Source organism: Drosophila teissieri, chromosome 2L (genome assembly GCF_016746235.2).
Source record: "Drosophila teissieri strain GT53w chromosome 2L, Prin_Dtei_1.1, whole genome shotgun sequence".
Classification (NCBI taxonomy): Eukaryota; Metazoa; Arthropoda; class Insecta; order Diptera; family Drosophilidae; genus Drosophila; species Drosophila teissieri.
The window spans coordinates 15,752,813-15,773,431 of NC_053029.1; the positions used below are offsets into that span (position 1 = coordinate 15,752,813).

The following is a 20,619-nucleotide window of genomic DNA, read 5'->3' on the forward strand; positions in this document are numbered from 1 at the left end:
CTGCAGCCAACTGTTTGTGTCACTTTTCCCTGAAAAATGAACAGGAAGTCGGGGAAATGAAATATAATTGTAGGATTTCGAGTTTCAGCAAGTGCTGGCACCTAAATTGTAAAATCCCAAAGTACTACTTTCAAATTTTCCTTTCACAAATATAGAAGAGAAGAAAACTGATTTGGTATTTAATTTTCTTTGATTTATTGATTTCTTTGCAGTGACTTAAGTGAACATTAAAATATTGTTCATAATTACACATTTATGTTTAGGCATATGTATAGAATTAATTATTAGCAGTTACTCATATATTTTACAAGAATTTTACAACTTTTAGTTTTTGGACAATCTTTTCATTTCGTTAATTCCGTAATCGATTCGCTTGAATAGAATAAATTAAATTAAAATTACCGTTTGCGTTTAGTAGCAACCACAAAACACACAGACACACAAGGACGAGCGATATTTGATGTGCTGCACTATGTATTACAGTATATCATCGATATTAGATATACATATTCATCATATTCATATCTACACGCTAGACTCCTTAAGCTAAATTGTAAACACATTTGTATGTAACTACAGTACATTAGATCACTAGCTTTTCGTTTCACGAGTGAGTCATACATATACACCAAAAACACATAGAGATACGACGACGACTCAAGAGAAATGATGGGTTTGACTGAAGGCCGAACTTTCGCTCCACGCGATTCAATCAGCCGCCTACTACGGATGCGAAGATCCCATCCTGGGCCCGTACAACGAGTACGGCGCAAAGTACTGGGCCAGCGCCGGATGCGGTGGCAGTCCGGGCATTCCGGGTGGCGCCAGCGAGGGCGGCAGCATCGAGGGCTTGCCGTACGGATGATAGCGGGCCGCCGACAGCGGACTTAGCGGCGGGGTGGGGTAGGTGCGCTGGAAAAGCGGATGGTTGGGCGGTATGCCGCCGGCGGCAGCTGCACTCAGTACCGCATCCGGCACGGAGGCCGTGTGGGTGCGCAGATGCTGGAACAGGTCGTCGGAGGTGCCGAACCGCTTGCCACAGTACGCGGCATCGCTGCCGATCCACGAGCACACGTACGGCATCTGGGAGGCGGCGGCCAGCGCGGCCAACTGGGCGTGGTACGAGGAGGCAGCCGCCGCCGCCGCCGCTGCTGCCGCACTCGAGGATCCACCCGCGCCGCCCTGGCTGCCGCTGGACTTGGAGGCACCACCTCCGCCGCCGCCGCCGCCCTCGCACTGCGGGCATCCCGCCGGACACGGCTGCCCCGCCGCCTTGTTGATGTAGTGCGGACTGGCCGGACATCCGGTGCAGTAGGGATCGCGGCACACGTTCGGCGTGGCCGCCATCATCGACTGCTCCGTCAGCCCCTTCATGCGGGCGTAGTTCAGATACGGGTTCATCGCCGACGCCTTGAACATGGCGTGGTGTGGCGACATCAGCGAGCTGGCCGTCATCAAGTCCATGGAATAGGGGCTGCCATAACCTGCAAGGGGATGGTAGGGAAATTCGTTTTAGAAACTGCAACAGTATGATCTAACAGAACTGATTAAAAGTATTGCAAGGCTCCAAAGTGATAGATACTAAACTATTGTGAAACATAATTCTCTTATTTAAACCAAACTTGCAGTTTCTTAGTTATACTTCTAGTCAGCATCCTGAATTCCTTGTCAGGATGCTTAAAAAATGTATTATATACATATATCCAGAGAATACTTTTGAGAATGTTTATCAGCACAATTTAAATTCCGCCACATTTCCAAGCTTCTTACTTGGGCTGCCGTACTAGTATGACTGAGCCCACCTAATCCCACCCGCCCACAATCCCAGATGGCACTTACCGGGCGGATAGTAGGATGCAGCAGCTGCTGCGGCTGAGGCGGATCCTTGCTGGCTGGCCGCGTGCAGGGCCTTCACGTAGTTGGCCTCCTTGGCGGCGGCGAGGGCGGCTTCCTGCAGGCGATTGGAGCTGGCGATTTGGGCGGCCGCCGCAGCCGCCGCCGCTGCACTGGGACTGTGCATGGCGGCCGACTCTTTGGAATTGCTGCGGCCGGGCGTGGAGGAGGCGGTGGGCGGCAGGCCGGGGCTGCCATTGTGGTGCACACCAGCGGCCAGGCCCGAGGTGGGGGTCCTTCTCAGGGAGCCGGCTGCTGTGGGCGACTCCCGGTGCTGCGAGCTGGCACTTTGGTTGGAGTCGCAGCGCTGGCCACCGCCGTTCGCCGTCGATTTGGGGGTCTTAACCCGCTGCTGGGCACCGGGGTTGCTGCTGCTGAGATTTGTGGCGCCGCAATCGGCGGCTGTGGTTATGTTGCTGATGTTGTTGTTCGGCTCGTAGGGCTTGAATGTGGTCGGTGGCGGCTTGCTGCTGCCGCCATGGGCGGGAGGCAATTGCTGCTGCTCCACGGAACCGGTGCTAACGCTGGATGAATGACTGCTAACCGGCGAGGATTTATCGCGTGCACTGCCGTCCATTGATGCCTGCTGGCTGAGGCCGAAGGAGGAGCCGGATCCACCCGATCCGCTCGAGCCCTTGGCCTGGTGCTGCAGTTGCTTTGTGGACTTCTCGATGTTGGCCGCCAGCAGCTTGGGGTTTGTGGTATCCGCCCCGATGGCGCTGCATGTTTGGGCCAGTAGCGCCAACGGACTGCTTTTGTTGTCCAGCTGCTGGGTGAAAGAAGGGAAAAAAAAGGAAAAACTTGGTTAAATTTGTGTACGAGTACAATATCGTGCGTTTGGTGCCCCAGCGATAAGATCGCGTCCTCATTGTCTTTCACTCCACCTCTACTTTGTTCGGCAAACACTTCTTTGCCGACTCTGCCCCAGATCCTTATCTTTCGCCACAAAACTGGTGCGATCTTGAAATGCTCGTGCAACTCGCTTGTGCAACATGCTCCTTTCTTTCAGGCGACATAAATAACAGGGCCGTGGTCGTAAATATCTATAATCCCACAGCATAATAAAGGGAATTATGAGGCCATTAAAATTCTTGCCAAAAAGAGTCGAACGGAAAGATATAGAAATACATAAATATTGCAATGTGGTGTTGGAAAAAATCTAACTACGCCCTTGGGAGTGTTTGCTATTTGGCCCAAGGGTACAAATAAAAACTGAGGGCGTTTCCTGCAGTTGACATCATTTTTTGGATTGACTTTTTATCTGTATGAAATGAAAAACACTCATAAGTTCCGAAATCCACCAATTCCAATTCTTGTTATCATAAATTAAAGTACTTAGTATAGTGGGCTTTGACGGCCAAGTCGATCCATCTTACTCGTTTTTGCAGTTATGTGCACAGCTAATGTTAATAACATTTAATCAGCGCTCATCAGGTTTTATGGCCATTTCCAAATGAGCAATTAGGCTAATGAAATTATTAGCTATTCGTGATATATTGTGCAATAAACGAGTGCCAAAGTTATGTGAGTGGTAGTGCTGGTTGCCCAAATGAGTTGAGTTTTAGGTAGTTAAGTGGGCAGTGAAGAACGTTCTATTATTAAATGAACCACTTTTAGGGGATTTTCGTAATAAAAAGATAGGCAATCTTTAATCTTTAATTCTGGATTGATTTGATCCAATAAATGAAATTATAGGATCCAAAACTATCTTTTATGCATTCAACTGTTCACTTAGTGGAACTGCTAAAGGATTTTTAAAGATTGTAGTTAGGAAATCACTATGATATGATATATCACTTCAACTTAAACTAATTATAAATGGCTCAAAGCTCATTGCTTATCTATTGAGGTCTTCCTTTTATGACTGTATGTGCACTTCTATCCATACTATATGTAGTTGGCCCATAAAGGCGATCGTATATATCAGCATTTAGAGCTATACGAGTGAAAATTACCGATTGAGTAGTACAAAGGGGTATCGAACGAGTGCCGACAAAAGCTGAAATTACAGTCGATCGTAGTTATAAGTGTACATAAATGAAATGAATATTGCCCACTCACAGTTTGTGCCATAAACACGAAACACGGTTTTTGCAATAAAATCCATTTCGCCGCATGCCATAAATTATGGCCAACGGAGGAGGAAGAAGCGGAAGGAAGAGGAAAGGGAAAACCCGAAACTGAGGCGAGAGTTGAACGTTCATAACTCATCGCCCAACTACAACGAGCACTCACACTCGCACTCACACTAACACTCAGGCTGGCACTCACAGCCACATTGAATATAATGACGTACACTCACTCGGCTTGTTTGTGGCAAGTCTGTATATACGAATATACGAAAATGCGAGAGCGTAATTACGCTTATGCCCAACTGGCGCAAGTCGTAAACTACAAAATATTGAAGCTTTTATAACACTCAATGGGCCGCCATAAATTATTATGATACTATTGTAAAAATGGCAGAATTTCTTATCGGTACTTAAGAGTACTTTGGATGCCCTGTAATCAGAGTGCTTGTGTGTGCTCATGAAAGGAGTAACATTCAGTTTTATGCCAGGGGATAATTCAGTGTGGAGGACGATGAGGCTTAATAGTAATAATTCAACAGGCCACAGCAGATGGTTAAATAAATAAAAAAATTCATCAAGGATGTTCCACTTGTTACTACACTCCAATTTTCTAATATGGTTTGTTTGAATTGTTAAGTATGGGTATTTATAGTGCTTGCAATATTGCTATAAATATATTTGTTTGTAAGAAGCATTGCAGTGTATACTCTTAGTCAACCTATAGCCAGCCCTATTATACTTTATATTTGATTTGAATTTTATGTGGGCATGCCGAGGAACCCCCACAGTCCAATCCTCCTCATCAACACTTTATTAATTATTGGCGCAAACAGAGGGGCGAAGCTCACTATATTCCGTCTCGTTTTTAGCACAATTAGTCATAATTTATTATCATGTTGATAAAGTTTCCGTATTGATTTTCGGTATTACGCATATTCGTGTCGCACATTTGTGCTTTGTTTGTGATTTAGTTTATAAATATTTTCCAACCCCAACCCCAAACTACGTACGTACACTCGTACGTGTGCGCAGATAGAAGGGCCCATATGGGGCTTGTTTAATTTATGAGTGGACAATGGCTTCATAAAACGTAGATATATTTAATTTATATGTGCGAATCGAAGTGGTATTATTACTCTGTGTCTGACCTGCTCACATAATAATTGAGGCCATGTGGGGTAATTAAACAAATCAACTTCTGCTGCAGTGTAACCAGGCCTATCAAAACTGTTTACTAAGCGCTCTTCAATGCTTTTTTATGAACATGCTAAAACTCTAGAATATCCGACCGGGCAAAATACTAGTTTTTAACACTTAATTAGCTCTTAAAAGCCAATGGAAAACGAAAACCGAAAACCGAAAAGCAACAAAAACGTGGGTATTGTGATAATTAAAATGTTACACCTTGTGAAAAATGTGTATTCAAAACATAGACACTAACAAGGTAAACAAACAACAAGCTGAGTATGGCAATAAAAAACAAGTGACTACGACAACAGCAGTAGTCATGGCTGAGCAAGCTGGAAATGAAACCTCAACTGAAATGCATTTAGTTATGCCTTTGCACAATCAAGTCACAGCCGCTTGTTAAATGCGTATAATTTAATTAGACACTTTCGACTAAACACACTCAGCTGTCATGATTTGATTTGATTTATTATCGTCTGTGTACATATTTTTAAAATGCTAATTTTATAGTAAAGGTGTGTTAAGTTGGCCACAGGCAGCGCAAATGATCTGTTGTCCGACTTTTATAGTGTTTGAATTCTTCTCAGCAAGAGCACTTCCTTGTCTGTAAGACTGGTAACCAAGGCTGTCTAATTGATCCAATTTACCCAAGATCTTGGCCGAAAAAAGAAACACCACCATTCATCGTCACGCCATACAAGTTATTTGCTTGGCATTTCACACAAGTGTCACTAACAAATGCCTCGAGTATTATACAAATTAACAAGAAAAGCTAAATGTGTCAAACTATTTTATAGAGCCCCAAGCCACTTCCCCGCCAGCCCATTGAAAACACTCAACATTTGAGAAGTATGACACGTCGACATACTTAAGTCATCATCGCACGTAAAGTTGGAACAATAAAAGAGTCTCTGGCAAATAAAAATAAAGTAAATTATAAACAAATAAAAGCGGCACGCGAAGCTCTTGCGTTGATCGGGGGTCGAAGGCAAAGTGTATGGCTCACGCACTCGAAGGCCCTTGAAAAAGCATACTTTATGTTAATATGACAAACAAAATGTTGAAACTTTGTGTGTTTCACTTTTTTTTGTTTTTTGTTGGTTTTTTATTGGTAAAACGATGACATGACAGCCAAGTGGGGGGCAAGTTCAATTCGAGGTGTTGTAGGGGAAGTCATGCAGACAACGAAAGTTGCTAAGAGACAAGACGAATGCTTGACTTCGCTCTGACAGTTTATCAAACTGAATCTTTTGATCGATTTACTTTGAACACCCTGCCGAAAGGTATAATGTTTTGAAAAGAAGCAAGCGGAAGAGTGTCCACTTGAATGCCCTTTTTACGACGGTTATCGTCGGGGTTATTAAGGCAAAGTAGCTTTAATTTCATATACTTGAGTTATGTGCTAGTAAACAGCAATAAAACTTATCTAAAATGGATTTCGAGATTTATCGTGCCACCACGCGAAGAAAGAGAGCTTCGCTTACTACATTTTTTCCGGCCATATTTTGTAAAATGCAATTTTCAAAGATTCAGCGGCTCAGGAAATTTCCTTCCCTCGCTCACATTACGATACAGAAATAGCTGCTATAAATATGAATTACAGGATAAGCATAAAAAGCGGAAATTGTGTGCCGCCGCCATCGTCGACAACGTTTTGCATAAGCCAACGGCAACGTCTTCAGCAGACCTTTCCTCCCATTCGAAGCCCAAAACCAACCCAACCCAATCCAAGCCAACCCAACCCATTCCAACTCCTGACTCAGTTTTTTAAGACGCCCTTGCAGTTTTGCTGGCGAATTATAAAATAAGCGATAAAAATGGTATAAAACTTTATGCAGACTTTGTATTTTCTTCCCTTTCTCACTCGGCCCCTCCTTCTCCTTCTGCCCCACATCGCGACTCCGAAGACCCTGACACTGGAAGTGGGTACTCTGTCGTTATACATATTATGCATGTATATTATATCATTCCGCCTGTTAACACCTTTTTGTGTACGCTTATTTATATACGATTTTTTCTTCGTTTTCGGACGATAATAAATTTTGTCTGGTTGTGGTGAAAGAGGAACAAATATAAATGTATATGGGAAATTTGCATAAATGGCTATAAAAATATTAAGAGCCTTGCGCCCAAGTGGAATTAAGCGATTCATCTTGAGTCTTAATACTGTGAGCTGGGTGGCCTGAATATAGAAGTTTGAACAACTAACTTGTCGCTTTGTTTTTATTTTTAAATTCGCTTAAATTAAGGATTAAACAGCTGCCAGAAACTACTAACATATAATATATACATATATTATGTACACTTCATTTATGCAATCTTTCATAGTTGTTTCTAACCCAAATAGTTTAAGACTTTATAGCAATACTAGTATTAAATAGTTTATTCGTTATAAACTTCAATTATCCAAATTTATTTATTAATAATGTATAATGATTTTTCGACCCCTCAATAATTTAAATTGCTTGTCAAAAAGACAGAAATGTTAAACGATGACCACCATTTGTTTTCAGGGTGGCCTCCCCTTTAGGAAACCAAAGCACGGGCTTAAAGGTCACAAGTGATTAGACCCTCCGCTCAAGCGTAACCCCTTTCCGCTCCATAGGTCCGTAGTCCGTAGTCCATAGTCCGTAGTCCTACCACATGTATAGTGCATATGTAGACGACCACAACTGCAATTCAATATGCCTGTTGGTTTATTTTCAGCCGGCACGACACAATGGGAGAAACACAAAACCCTGTCACATTAACTGTCAACTGCCGCACAACTGACACTTGTCATATTGACAACCGACAGCGTCATTTGACTGTCAAACGCGGGCCAACAGAGTGAGCAAATGGCAAATAAAGCCGAGATCCGACGAGGCCATCTCTGGCACTAAAAAAGCCGACTGTTCGACTATTCGACTACCCGACTAGCCGACTATATCCATGTGGCATGTGGCAATGCCTGGCGTGGCATAGAGTTGCCACTGCCGGTGAAGAGCACTTGGCGTTAGACAATGTTGCAATTTCAGACGTTGCATGAGTCTGAGTCCCAACTGTCAGCCATATCATTGCAATTGTCACAGTGGCTTGCTGCTGCAGTTGCCGCTGCACTGGGTGCACTTTGAGTGACACATTAATGCCATTTTCATGTGTCACTCTTTCTTTCATTTGCAGTGGCCCCACTCGGCGGGGTCTCTTGGAAAACTTGGCTGGGGTCGTGTCTTGTTTCTCTGTTAGATTTCATGTCAGACTTTTGTCGACATTACGTGTCTATTTAGTTTTCAGTTGGCAGTTGTTATAGCTTCGCTGCTGTTGCTGCCGCTGCTGCCGCTGCTGCTGCTGCATTTTCCGCTGTTGGCCTTTTTTCGTTTTGGTTTCCAGAGCTGTGTATGCAAACATTTGTTTTTCGTCGCCGCATTCCTCACTTCGTTTTCTTTACCAGCAGTTTTTGTATACTTATCTTAGTCGTTTTTTTTTGGTGTAGCTGTGCAAATTACTTTGTTGTTTCTGGCCTTTTTATTTGCATGGCGAGTGTTTTTTCTATCTTTTGTCAGGTGTGGCTTATTTGGTTGCCCAGGTGGGTGACTCAAATTAGGAAACAAATGCGATTACGGTAATTAGGGGATGAGAATAAATATTCAGGCGCTCAAAATAGTGGCGATTCTTTGGGTTGACGTAAGCGAAATGAACACGTGGACTGGACTATAACTTGTCATTTATTCCAATTGCAAGGTAAGTAACTTTAAAAATGGCTTTATATAATTATTTATTTACGCCAATTGATGGATTGATCCTTATCTGGCTACTAACAGATAAACAAAATGCTTGTATCCTAGATAAAACATCATTTTAGACTTAACTTTCCCACTTTTCTAGGTGCCTGTGAGTAAAACAGTGCGTATACGCAATGCAATTAACCCCGTAGCCTCTACCAAAGTTAATTGCCACAGAATGGGGAAAACATTAACAAGGCAATGCTCGTCTGCAGATCTATCACTTAATCTCACTTCCCTCTGGCAATGTACATATTTTTTTTCCCGCTATTGATGTCAACGCCAATTGGCATATTCCATTATACCGCTCATCACTCATGTGGCAGCAGAGCGGCAAAACACAACGCATACAAATAAAATACGACTCAAAAATAAGGCCTCTCAAGGTTGCTCTTGGATTAGCGCAGCTGTCTCAGCCTAATGGTGTTTATTTTTTCAATTCTCGCCATCTCTAACTGTGTGTGTGTGTGTGTTGTGTATCCTTAATTTGGACAACGTGTTTATCAATCATACGCAACGTGCGCCTGTCACCTGCCATCGTCTGTCCAGCGCTGTGATGGAATGCGTCAACGTGGGCGTTACTTTATGACGGGCTGTACTTCCTCCCGCAATAAAAAAACACTGGCTTTATATGGTATTCCAAAAAAAATGTGTACATATGCGTAAATAAATATGGAATTAACAGCTGTGAGGGTTATGCAAACGCGGATCATTGTTATTATCAGCAAACGCAATTATTTACTTTGCGGATGCTTTCGGAATGACTCGGCTTAGATTATCTTATTTTCTGGGCATTATCTATTTTGTGGACAGAATGTCTCGCATTAGGTTTGCTTGGAACTTGTAGCGCTATTATTAACAGCACTTTATTGAGATTTATTCAAAATTGGGTGAGCAAGGTATCATAGATTGTTCGAATATATGAACGTATTTTTTTGACATGACTATATACCAAATATCTTATAAGTCGTTCAATCTATCTAGAAGGGTATACTAATCTTTAGGTCAGTTCAAACAAATACTTAAGTTTTGGCAATCTCATTGGCTGTGTATGCACACAGTTTAGCACCTCAAACTGGATCAGGAGGGGTTCACAGAATTTCAATGTAACAGTCCCGCGCCGAGCACCGATTATTTCACCACAAATCTTTGTTGTTCATCAAGAACAATAATTTCGATATTTTATTCCCCCATTTAGAGGAATTCGCATTTATTTGCGCCTGTGTGCCGTGCTGTGCTGTGCTGTGTGGCAGCTGTTGGCCTGGCAAATTAGCATAAAACCAAGCAAAAGGTGTCTGTCATTGCTGTCAAGTGAATTGAATGCCCGTGCCCACATGCGGCATTCATTAATTCCTACTTTCCGACTGATCCGCGCCGTGTTTGTCGCTCATTTTTTCTCGATTTTATTTTTATTAAGAAAAATCTTTAAGCTGACAGCTGACTAAATTAATTTGACAATAATTAGCATTTCAAGTTGTCAGCGTTAATGAAATTTCCACCCCTCCCCCTCCCCCTCGCCACCTCCATTGCGATCGCATAATGAACCCAACGACACTTTATTATTTCAGTCCACTGCAACTGCAGCATTATTGGTGTCTCACTGGCATTGTTGGCTGTCAACTGGCTGTTGCCTTGGCTCGCCTGTCAAAATGCCAAATGGCCGACGAGCTGCGGGGCGGTTCGGGGTGCTACACGGTCCGAAAAGTCCAAGAACTAGTCTCTATTCCCCTTCAATTTGTGAAGTACATACATGCTAAAGAAATTTTCAAGGGTGCAAAGATTTAGCCAAGTTTTAAGCTGGGTGCACCTCTGTTTCATAAGTAAACTCTTGATTATTCACTTTCCTTAAGTATTGCCGTTTCACTGATAGAAATCCCCAGCTAAAATCATAAATCCGCGTAGTATATGGAATTGCAAGAACCATTAAAATTCTCAAAGTGTATGCCGCTGACGATGAGCCAGAAGATGCGGATCAGACCCCTCGCAGACCCACAGAATGTTCGTTCGGAGGTGTCATTCGCATTTGGCATCGCGTTAATTACGTGTTATTTATAATTATGCCGCTCTACAGTTGCGTTGACAAGTGTTGTCAGCACGCCTCCCTTCTTCCTGCCACGCCCTCCTTGCCCCGCCCCCTTCTGATTATGTTTTCATCTGCATTTGCAGCCTCCTCGTTTTTGGCACAATTCACTTTACCGGCTTGCCTTGCGTGCTTGAATTGCGTTTTTTAACAACACCATTAAGTGAATTTTTGTAGTTCTAATATTTAAACTTTTGGTGGCTGGTTTTGGTATGTTAATCGGGAGATATTAAAATTTTTTTGGTTGTTTATTTTGCACAGAAAAAATGATGTATTTTAAGATTAATTTAAATTAGTTTCGGTGCCAGATTAGCCATGGTTCACTGTACATATGCAATAGATACCGTTACAGAAACGACTAACTGAAAGCTCGGTAAAGGAAAACAAATTGTTGTTGCACTTCCGTTGCCAGTCAACTCTGACAGCAAGAAAGAGACGGCGCTAAGGGGGCAGAGGGAGATAGATGCAGAGTGGGATCTTCCACTATTTTAGCACTTCGCGCCGTTTCTGCCAAACTGACAGCTTTGTGTTGCACAGCTGTTAACCCATCGCCCCATCTCCTGACCAGTGCAAAAAAAGTGTTTTTTTACAAAAAATTCTGTAAATCTAAATAGAGCATTAGATCGTTGAAATGATGTTGATCCAAAATATTATTTCAAAAGGGTTCTGAATTTTGAAGTTTAGTGAATAAACTAACAGAGAACACTCAATATCTCGTGTTAAATTTAATAAAAATTGAGATTTTTCGCAGTGCAGATACAATTCGCGAGTAAAAAATGCACTTGGCCTGTCTATTCCAAAAAACGAAACTGAAGCAGCTGGATTTTCGAGGTGAGCAACAGAGACAGGGAGTGCGACTGAATGACGTGCTGACGCCTCTTCTCTCGCTCCCTCCCCTTGCCCCATTGCCCCTGCCCCCTGTCCACTGCCCCAACCCCCCTGTAAAGCCTTCTGCCTGTCTGCATAATAAAATGCGAAAATATGCAAATAGAGCCAAATAACGCGAGCAGTGCAACCAACAACACACGGCAGTGGAAAGGGGTTTTAGCGGCAAAGGGAAAAGCGGGCGGGGTATCTACCCCTTCGTTAGATTATTTCGCTGCGATAAGCCAAAGAAACGGAAAAAAGGAGAAAAAACTGTGCACATTTTGTTGCATTTTTTATTCGCAAAAATACGCCGAAATGACAGGGCGACAAGCCAAAAAGACAGCGGAGACAGCTGAATAAATGAATTGCAGTAGGTAAATTTTGTTCGCAACACTCGCTCGGCTAATTTGAATAGGCAGGCCCCCTTAGGTTCCCTCGATTTCCCCGATTCCCTCGATTCCCTCGATAAAGATGCTACCCACACGAAAAGTGTGGAAAGCCTTTGTTCGGCGCAAGATATTTGACACGTGATAACGCACAAGGCGAGCCTGGGAAAACTGCAGGAGGCGTGAGATGTGCATCGCATTGTTCCGTAATAACTAGATGCACTTCCTACCCTTTTTCCATTTTTTCCCCCTCCAAAGTTCATGAAAATGTATCAGCTCTGGCTTGGATGCAGGTCGAACAACAAATGTTTATAATTACTGTTCCAGATTGATTTGTTATTCAAACGTTCCCCAATGTATTCAGCATTTTTGGCACATGATCATAATCAAACAAACTGCAGTTGATGTGAACGATTGCCAATGTTCGTGGTGCCTGTCAGCGGCATTTCCCTGCGTAAGTCAAACGAATGTTTTTGTAACTTGACATTTGACATGACATTCGAGTCATTGGAAAGTAAAAACTGTGACAGCGTCTTTAATTCGTTTTCCTTTATTTTCGTTTTCTATATTTCAACCTTGCCATTTTTGCCTTGAAGTGTCACAAGTACTGCCTGTCTATATGGTGTATATGGGCGGGGGGTGGTGTTGGGGAAAGTGTCAACGGCAGTCGAAAGACAACAACGGCAGCGAAAGAAAAACGAAAGCCAAGAAGAGCTAGAAATTTGTAACCGAATAGCAATCAAAAAGTGTCACTTTGACACATGTCAGTTTGTATTTAAATGAACTTTTCCGCCTCTTTTGTTGATGGGGCATATTTCATTGTTTTTTGTGCCACGAAACAAAATTAAACAAAGTAGGCATAACATTTCTGCCAAGTGTCAGCCGCCTTTGAAGGCTTGAATTCAATTTTTTGGGGCAAGAGCAAAGTAATTACAATCAGTCAGTTTCCACCGTGGAAAGTAAGCAAAACTATGAATTAAGTAGAATTTTATCTCCGAATCATTTTTGGTGTATCCTAAAAAGTTGCACCGCTTTAAAGGCAAGCTTTAAATACTTAAATCTGAAGATTATTTATGAGCAACTTAATTTCTTTTGGTCTATTGTTGCTCCGTGTGACGACCGGGCCATAATTTCTGTATCGCAATCGGTCGAAAGTCACTTTCACTTTCGGTGCCCGCCGTAAATTGAGACCAGCTTGCAACACGAAAAGTAATTTGAAACGCTTTCAAATGACTGCCACAAAATTAATGGACACCAATCAGACACTCACACAGAGTGCGACTCGTTCAAGTGGCGCCAATTAAAATGATTAACATCGCGATAGAATAAATAAAAAAATACAAATACAGTCGAAAAAGTGTCTACCGAGCGGCCAACGGAAATAAGCGGAATACCCGGTGATAAGAGAGGGCTTTGATAGCTCACAAGTTGTTGCAGCGCATAATTGATGTGATTGAGATTGATTGTTTATTTGTTTTCCGCCCATTCAGCGGTTTGATTTGATTGAAATTGTCGCTGCCCAATCGGAGCCCAAAAAAGGCGCCAGTTGACCGCTTTGTGGGCTTATCAGCATTACATTTTAGCCCACTTCTTTAAATACACTTTTTATGAGTCCCCTCTGGCTGCCTTTTACTGAGAAACCCATAAATATGAACGTTCTTGAATGCCTTGCGTTTCTTTAGAATTTCAGAGCTTCAAAAGCAATTTGTGTGCACTTAGTATCAAATGTTTTGTTGAGCTGTGAAAGCCCCCCTTTTCCAATGATCTGTTTTGGGGGTCTTGGTGAATGAGCATTTGGGCGGCCAGCTGATTAATATTTATACACAATCTTAAGCCAATCACTCATACGCCCCGTAACCAACTTAATGATTGATACCATTTGAAGCTCATTTAATTTTCACCAGATTACCGGGCATTAAGAATGCCGCCGTAACGGTCAAGCGTTTCGCTGGACATGTGGGAATTATGGGATTTTTTCACTCCGCGCCTCGGCTTTAAAACCAATTTGGGAAAATGCTCAAAGTAAAACCCCTTTGTCACATGGCGACATGGCCATAAGCATGTGCTTGGACATAATTAAGGTCGTTATGGGGCGGCAAGTGCCGAAACCTTTTAAACGGAATCTTTTTAAGTAGCAATAAATACATTTTGAATATCGATATATAAGGCATGCAATTCTTTTGTATTCTAAAATAACACGAAAGTACCGAGTGAGTATTGTGCATATACTTAAAACCTGGCGCAACCCGTTTGTTCGTACAATTAAGTTTGTGACACATCTCATGATGCTGTTAATGGCGATGATGATAATGCAATTGACAGTTATCAGCGGGCACATTAATTTGATTACTTCTATATGAATTTATTGGTTAATTTGTTGGAGCATTTTACGATTATTGACTTTGACTGTTTTATAACCCACATTCGCCCCTCCTCTCAGCCCCCCGTTCCCCCAAATCGATTATCTCGGGCCATAATTTGTAATGCCGCGACTTAACTCTATGGAGAAAAAAAAGCACATAAAAAACGGGTTATTATTTTGCGGTTAAAGCGGCGATTGCAATTCATTATCATAGTTGCCGCCTCGCGTGCATTTAAATGAATTCATTGAGTTTCACCCATTCAATTTGTACATACGCAAGCATTTAGTTTTCAAAATGATATTTGCCGTGAATGGTTATGACTATAGTTTTGAATTGCTAGGGGTTTCGGAGGTGTTGCCAGCACGATTCGATGGGGCCGAGTTTTAACTGATAAATGCCGTTTGATTGTACCCCTAAACGGCAGTAATGTTGCGTGGGCGAAACGGACACATTGTGCTGGACGCTGCTGTTCAAGTTTTATGGCTCTTTCTATTTCGTACTCTATATTTATAGTTGCTTATTAACGAAATTGGATCGTTAAATTTATGGTCTCACCATAAAACGTCATAAATTTATTAATGAACTGCCACAGATATCGATCCAGTGACTGTATACTTTTTAAGTCTGTTCCTAATCGGTTTCTTATCGCTCCGCAAACCCAAGTGTTTCGCAGATAATCTATACCGAATTCGCTTCCATTGCAATTTTAACAAGCGAGGCTATTGTTAGACAGATCGATTGATTGATTGATTTGTTGGAATTTATTGGGCATTTTGATTTGATTAGTGCACAGTTCGATGTGCACAAGGGTGACTAATACTTTATTTATAAACGCTGATAAGAGGCAACTATGAAAGGCAGTCTTAAAATGAAATGATCAGTTTAATTCATGGACTTCCTGTATTTCTAGCATACTATCCTACGATCACTGGCTTCTGTGTATGCTAGGCCTCCAAATGGCTTGGCAAATGTATGCACCTCGTGTAAATTGACTTTTAACCCAGCCCAACCCCAATTAGAGTGCCATAACAATTTCGCTGTACATCTTGTACGTCGGTTGTCTGTCTCGCCGCATTTCACATATTTAAAATGTTCCAAGAATTAATTAACACTTTGGACAAAAACTATTATTTGTGTGCGAGTACAAAAAATTAACATGACAGCTCTAGACATGGCAATTTATCACCAGCATAACACGTTGGGGCAACTCCTCTACTCGACTCATTTGTTGTAGCCCGGCATTTCAGCTGTTGATGACACTTTAATTAGAGCCACACGCAAGCACAAGGCCCAAAGAATGGCCAATGGCCCATTGGGGGAAATTCGCAGGGGAAAGGCCTGAGACGGAGCCGTTATGTCAAGCGCACACTTTAACTGCCAGATCTGAGTTGTGTTGGGTTTATTTGGTGGCCCGAACCAATCCCAAACCGTTGGCTGGCAAGCAGCCTGTGGTTAACTGGAATGAACGTCGGAGTGCATAAATGGCCGCTTGACTGGCACATTTAATTATATTAATGATGTTTGCGGTCAGCTGACATTTGCACTTTATTTACCTTTTTCTGCTGCTCTGTCAGTTTAACTGTCCGACTGTCTCACTGTCCGACTGACTGACTGACTGACGACTGGTCTTGAGCTCATGTTAAGCTCTGACATGGAACTGGAACCGAAGCTGACTTTCACGTTCACATTTCAGTTTTCAGTTTTCAGATTTTGAGTTATTGCCCAACAGATAGCTCCGCTCGCATTTATTTCGCTGCCTTCTTCGGGCGAAAAGTTTTGCAATTTTTCAACGTGTGACAGTCAATTATCAACAGTCACTTTGAAGATCTCTCTTTCCTTTTCGGTTTCTCTTTCTGTCTCTGTCTCCATCTCCGCTTTTATGGGGCGCCACATAAAAGATATACAAATGATGACACTGACAGCTGTCAGGCTTAGTTTATTTGATTTTATTATAATTAATTATAAGCGGCTGCCATTAATCATTGAATAATTTATATATTCGCAGATAGCATCGCAGATAGAGCGCCGAAGAAGAAGGCTAGTCATAAACGTAAATTAACCCAACGAGTCGCACGTAAACTCCAAATCGAACTCCAGTCTTTAAAAGAGAAAAGTATTGGTAGTGAAAAGGAAATATTTTTCCACTTATGTGGAAATCTCATTACTTTAAGCCGCATCTCTTAAGTTTGTGTGAGTCCTAGACTCGCAGAAGCTGTCAGTCACTTGGCACCGGAACCAGTTCATCACGGGCCTCGTATTCAGATACGATCCGTTGATTTATGGGTTTTGCCTCATTTGCGCCACCGAAAAGCTTTCACACGACCAATATGGAGATTGCTGGGGCTCGGTCTCGGTCTCGGCTCTCCCCCGAAATCAGTAAATCACGTAGCTCCGAAAACGCTATTTCAAATTACCCAGTTAATGAATGTACTCATCGTGCTGGTGCCATAAACTGCTTCCGTTCTTTACGAACGAAATGCGCTCAACAAATTAAAATGAAAATTTATGAGTCTCACGGCAGTTCGAAGAGAGATACTTTGGATAAAGTGAGTGGGGGAAGTGGGGAGCACAACAGCTTTGACTCTGATTAACTGCCATAGTTCCTCGAACTATGGTGTGTGTGTGTCTGGTGTGCCTGTGTGTGTAAGTGTGCGAAATTGCATTTGTTTTCTGTCATTATAAATTCAAATTTGGCGCGCCATAAATTTAGATACAATTTCCAGAGGTGCACTCGACTCTCTAAACACTTTCAGACGCAGGCAGCTCGGCTGCAGATTTACATAGTTTAATATGAACAAACATAAATAAGTTTTATGTGCAGATATTGCAGAATTTATCGTTTTACGATTGTGAATTCGCTATTTCCCTTTTCCCGTTTCCCGTTTGCTAGCACATGGCCCAAAGTCTTCTGGAAGTTTGGAGGAGGTTGTTCGTTTCGGATATTTCGCCAGTGGCGATTGCTTCTCAGTCGACATTTTTATTATTTATGAAATATGGCTCGGCAATCTATTTCGGTTGTCTGAAATGTCGATAGTTTGTTATTCATAGCTGCTAGTCTTATAATCGAACGTAGCGAATTGGGTGTTATTGCCATGATCTGTGTTATTCATGGCGATTCTGGCATTTCTCTTATTCATATTTTCAGTAATCCGTATCTTTAGCCTTAACAAGATTGGTTCTGCCTAACGATCGGAACACCCAAGTAATATAATGTTCTCTACAGAGAGCGTGAAGAATGCGAAACCAATTAAGTATGCAATTTACGTCGTTTTTTCCAAAGTTGTATTTTTTTTTATTTTTACCAATAATTAAATCAATATTTAATAAAAACATTCGTTTATAGGTGAATTTTTTAAAATTTGAATACTGTTTCATATAAAAGTTGGTAAGTATCCATTAGATACATACCTCTTCAATTATCATTACTTCGCATATTAGACAGCTTAACAAGCTCACTAAAAAAGCAATCGCATTAATCAATGAGCTGCATTAAGCGATAAGCCCTATGTTCATGCAAACGCAATAAATTTCCGATTGCCGAATAAAACGCCTTGCGAATTATCCCCAAACCCCAAAACCCCCAAAGCCCGAAAATGAGACAAAAGAGATGGGCTTACCGCTGTTGGGGCAGCTGCAGCTGTCATATAATCCGGTCTTAAATAATGATGATTGCTGGATTGCAGCATTTTATTATAATTTGTTAAATCCACTTTGACGGCTTTTCTTTGGTGGTTCGGTGGAGGTGTTGACTGGTTGTTGCTGTTGTGGTTGTTGCTTTTGTTGCGACCGCAAAGTACGGCAGCGCGCTTAACGGCAAATGCCAATTTATGTGGCGTGTGCTGCCAACTCGTGTGAAAAGCGGCGCCTGCGCCTTGCCTGAAATATTTTCCAGCTGCCTGACTTTTCGCTGATTAAGCCGTCCACGTTTCGCGGCTCTCGTTGATGTGTGAGTACTTATTTATGATAATTTATTATTGTTATTTTTTCTTGTATTTGTTGTATTTTTTGTTTGCCTTTTATTATTTATTCCGATTCCGATTTCGATTCGCAATCGTTATTGCTGATGCTCGCTGGGCTTTGTTTGTAATTCGATTTCATTAATAATTCAGTGCTGTGGCGCAGGGGGGATTTCTCATGCGTCGAGTTGTGACTTTCACGCCAGCGGCATATTAATTTGTTGTTGTTGTTGTTATTGTTATTGTTGTTGTGCTGGCTTCGCTTTAATTGTGCAATAAATTCATTAAGTATTATAATTGCCTCAGCGGTATTTAGTATTTATATGTGCACACGATATGTGTGTAAAAAAGAATTTACACATTACTTTCTTCGCTGGCCTGCATACATGTATATTTATGTTTGATTCACGCATGGGCTTTACAATGTATTCATTAATGGGTTTCCCTTTTGTTAGATATACTTTATTTATGTACTTCTTTGGCTTGGCCGTTTTTGGTTAGTGGTTTCGCTCGGAAGCCTCGTTGAGGGCGCGTTTTATGATGAGGCACGTACGTTATTTGATGGTTCCGGGAACGTGGGGTTATCCAAAAGTTTGCTATTTACCGAGCTAATTTTGTTTCACATGTATACTTGGTTTTGAACTCAGTCTAATTTTGATAAAGCACAAAGATCACTCGAAAACGATTTAAAAAATAGGCGATTGTGCGGACTTTTACCTTCTATTTTATTTTATTTTTTTTTTTTACTTATTTTTGCGTTGGGGGGAAGTGCATATGTATCCGCCTGGCCGATTTTACGCTTTCGCACTCACAACACAACACTCCGGTCGTCGCAGTCCGTCCGTTCAGCGCACGTACGAACTTTAAACGTGAAATAACGAAATTCGACTAAAAATCTATAAACAACATGACGTGCACGCTCCTTTTCGCTCTTCTCGTGTCACCCCCACTCTCCAAACGGCGCTCTCTCGCAGCTCAGTAGTTTCGCGCTCGCATGAAAACCAGTTCGCTCTTTGTTGTTTGTGGCCGTTTTCGTTTTCAACAAGTGTGCTTTTGTTGTTGTCCGAGGCCATGCGCTCCCCCTTTCTCGGGCAGCGAGAGCGAAAGAGCCCAGTAGTTGGGGCACGAGAGCAAAAGTTTTCAGTGCTGCGCTCTTTGCTGAGCGCGCATGCTTTTTGCTGAGGCAGCGAATTTAGCGTGGGAGCGGAGAGCCAAAAAGCGCAGTAGAATTGGCGGTTAGTAGTAGATGGGTACTTTAATACGGAAAAGCAGTGTTGACCATGGGAACTAAAGGAAATTTCTGGATATTTTCGAAAATGTATATTTACTGCTTTGAATTTTATTGATATTAATTAAAGTAACAAACATTTAAATTAACCAGCATTTGTGTAATACTTCCAAACTAGTTTTATTATTATCTTATCATATTGTAGTAAAAGATTTTGGGATTTGACACAAGTGACTTTTTACTAATATCAAGCAATAGTTCTTCAAAATTGCGTATACGCCCAGTTAAACCGTTTGTCCTTTAAAATCGTTGTGTTTTCGTCGAGTACTACATTAAAGAATTCCACAAATGTATAAATAAAATGTACGAAATTAAAAATAGAGCCAACACTCACACACTGCGCTGGGCACACCGACACCAACACGCTCATTGGGCGATCGCCGCTTCTGTGTAGCCATTTTGGGTAATTTTGTTGCTGTTGCTGTTGTTTCGCAGTGTTTTGTGGGGAATTTATTTCCACACATGTGTGTGCAGCCATGGCGCCTGTGTGCGTGTGGAGAGCGCAACGGCGTCGGCCATAATTGTTTACGAGCAGGTGGGCGTGTGTGTGGCGCTTGTCGGTGTGCTAGTGTGTGTGAGTGAGTGCGGAGGGGTGGGGTATGTGTTAAAAGCTGCAAGCCGAGAAAATGTGATTTAGAGCAATAGAGACCCAAAGAGGGAGACGTTTTCGTGGAGAGAACACGTTTCGGTGCATTTTCCTCACTTCGGAGAGAGAGAGTTTTCCCCACAGTAAACAGAAAACAGCTGGCGAAAATCTCATGTTGC

The 20,619-nt window shown here is 42.1% G+C and overlaps 1 protein-coding gene across 2 annotated transcripts; it reads right to left on the minus strand.

Moving 5' to 3' along the window:
* Nucleotides 1-206: 206 nt before the first annotated feature.
* LOC122613130 (zinc finger protein Elbow) lies at nucleotides 207-19,439 on the minus strand. 2 transcript variants are annotated; one of them, XM_043787167.1, is made up of 3 exons: nucleotides 18,228-19,439; nucleotides 1,840-2,659; nucleotides 207-1,484 (listed from the first exon to the last, which is right to left on the minus strand). In XM_043787167.1, the coding sequence occupies exons 1-3, from the start codon at nucleotides 18,294-18,296 to the stop codon at nucleotides 724-726; spliced, it is 1,650 nt and encodes a 549-aa protein (XP_043643102.1). In that variant the 5' UTR covers nucleotides 18,297-19,439; the 3' UTR covers nucleotides 207-723. The 2 variants fall into 2 exon arrangements, with proteins under 2 accessions (XP_043643102.1, XP_043643094.1); XM_043787159.1 differs by having other exon boundaries at nucleotides 1,840-2,662.
* Nucleotides 19,440-20,619: the final 1,180 nt, after the last annotated feature.

Bases quoted from the DNA above. Each gene is read 5' to 3' on its own strand.
- LOC122613130 (XM_043787159.1), bottom strand. From the start codon at position 18,296: ATGCTGCAATCCAGCAATCATCATTATTTAAGACCGGATTATATGACA. The intron at 2,663-18,227 runs GTAAGCCCATCT...TCTTTCACCCAG, and splicing joins CTGCAGCTGCCCCAACAGCG to CAGCTGGACAACAAAAGCAG. The intron at 1,485-1,839 runs GTAAGTGCCATC...ATCCCCTTGCAG, and splicing joins TGCATCCTACTATCCGCCCG to GTTATGGCAGCCCCTATTCC.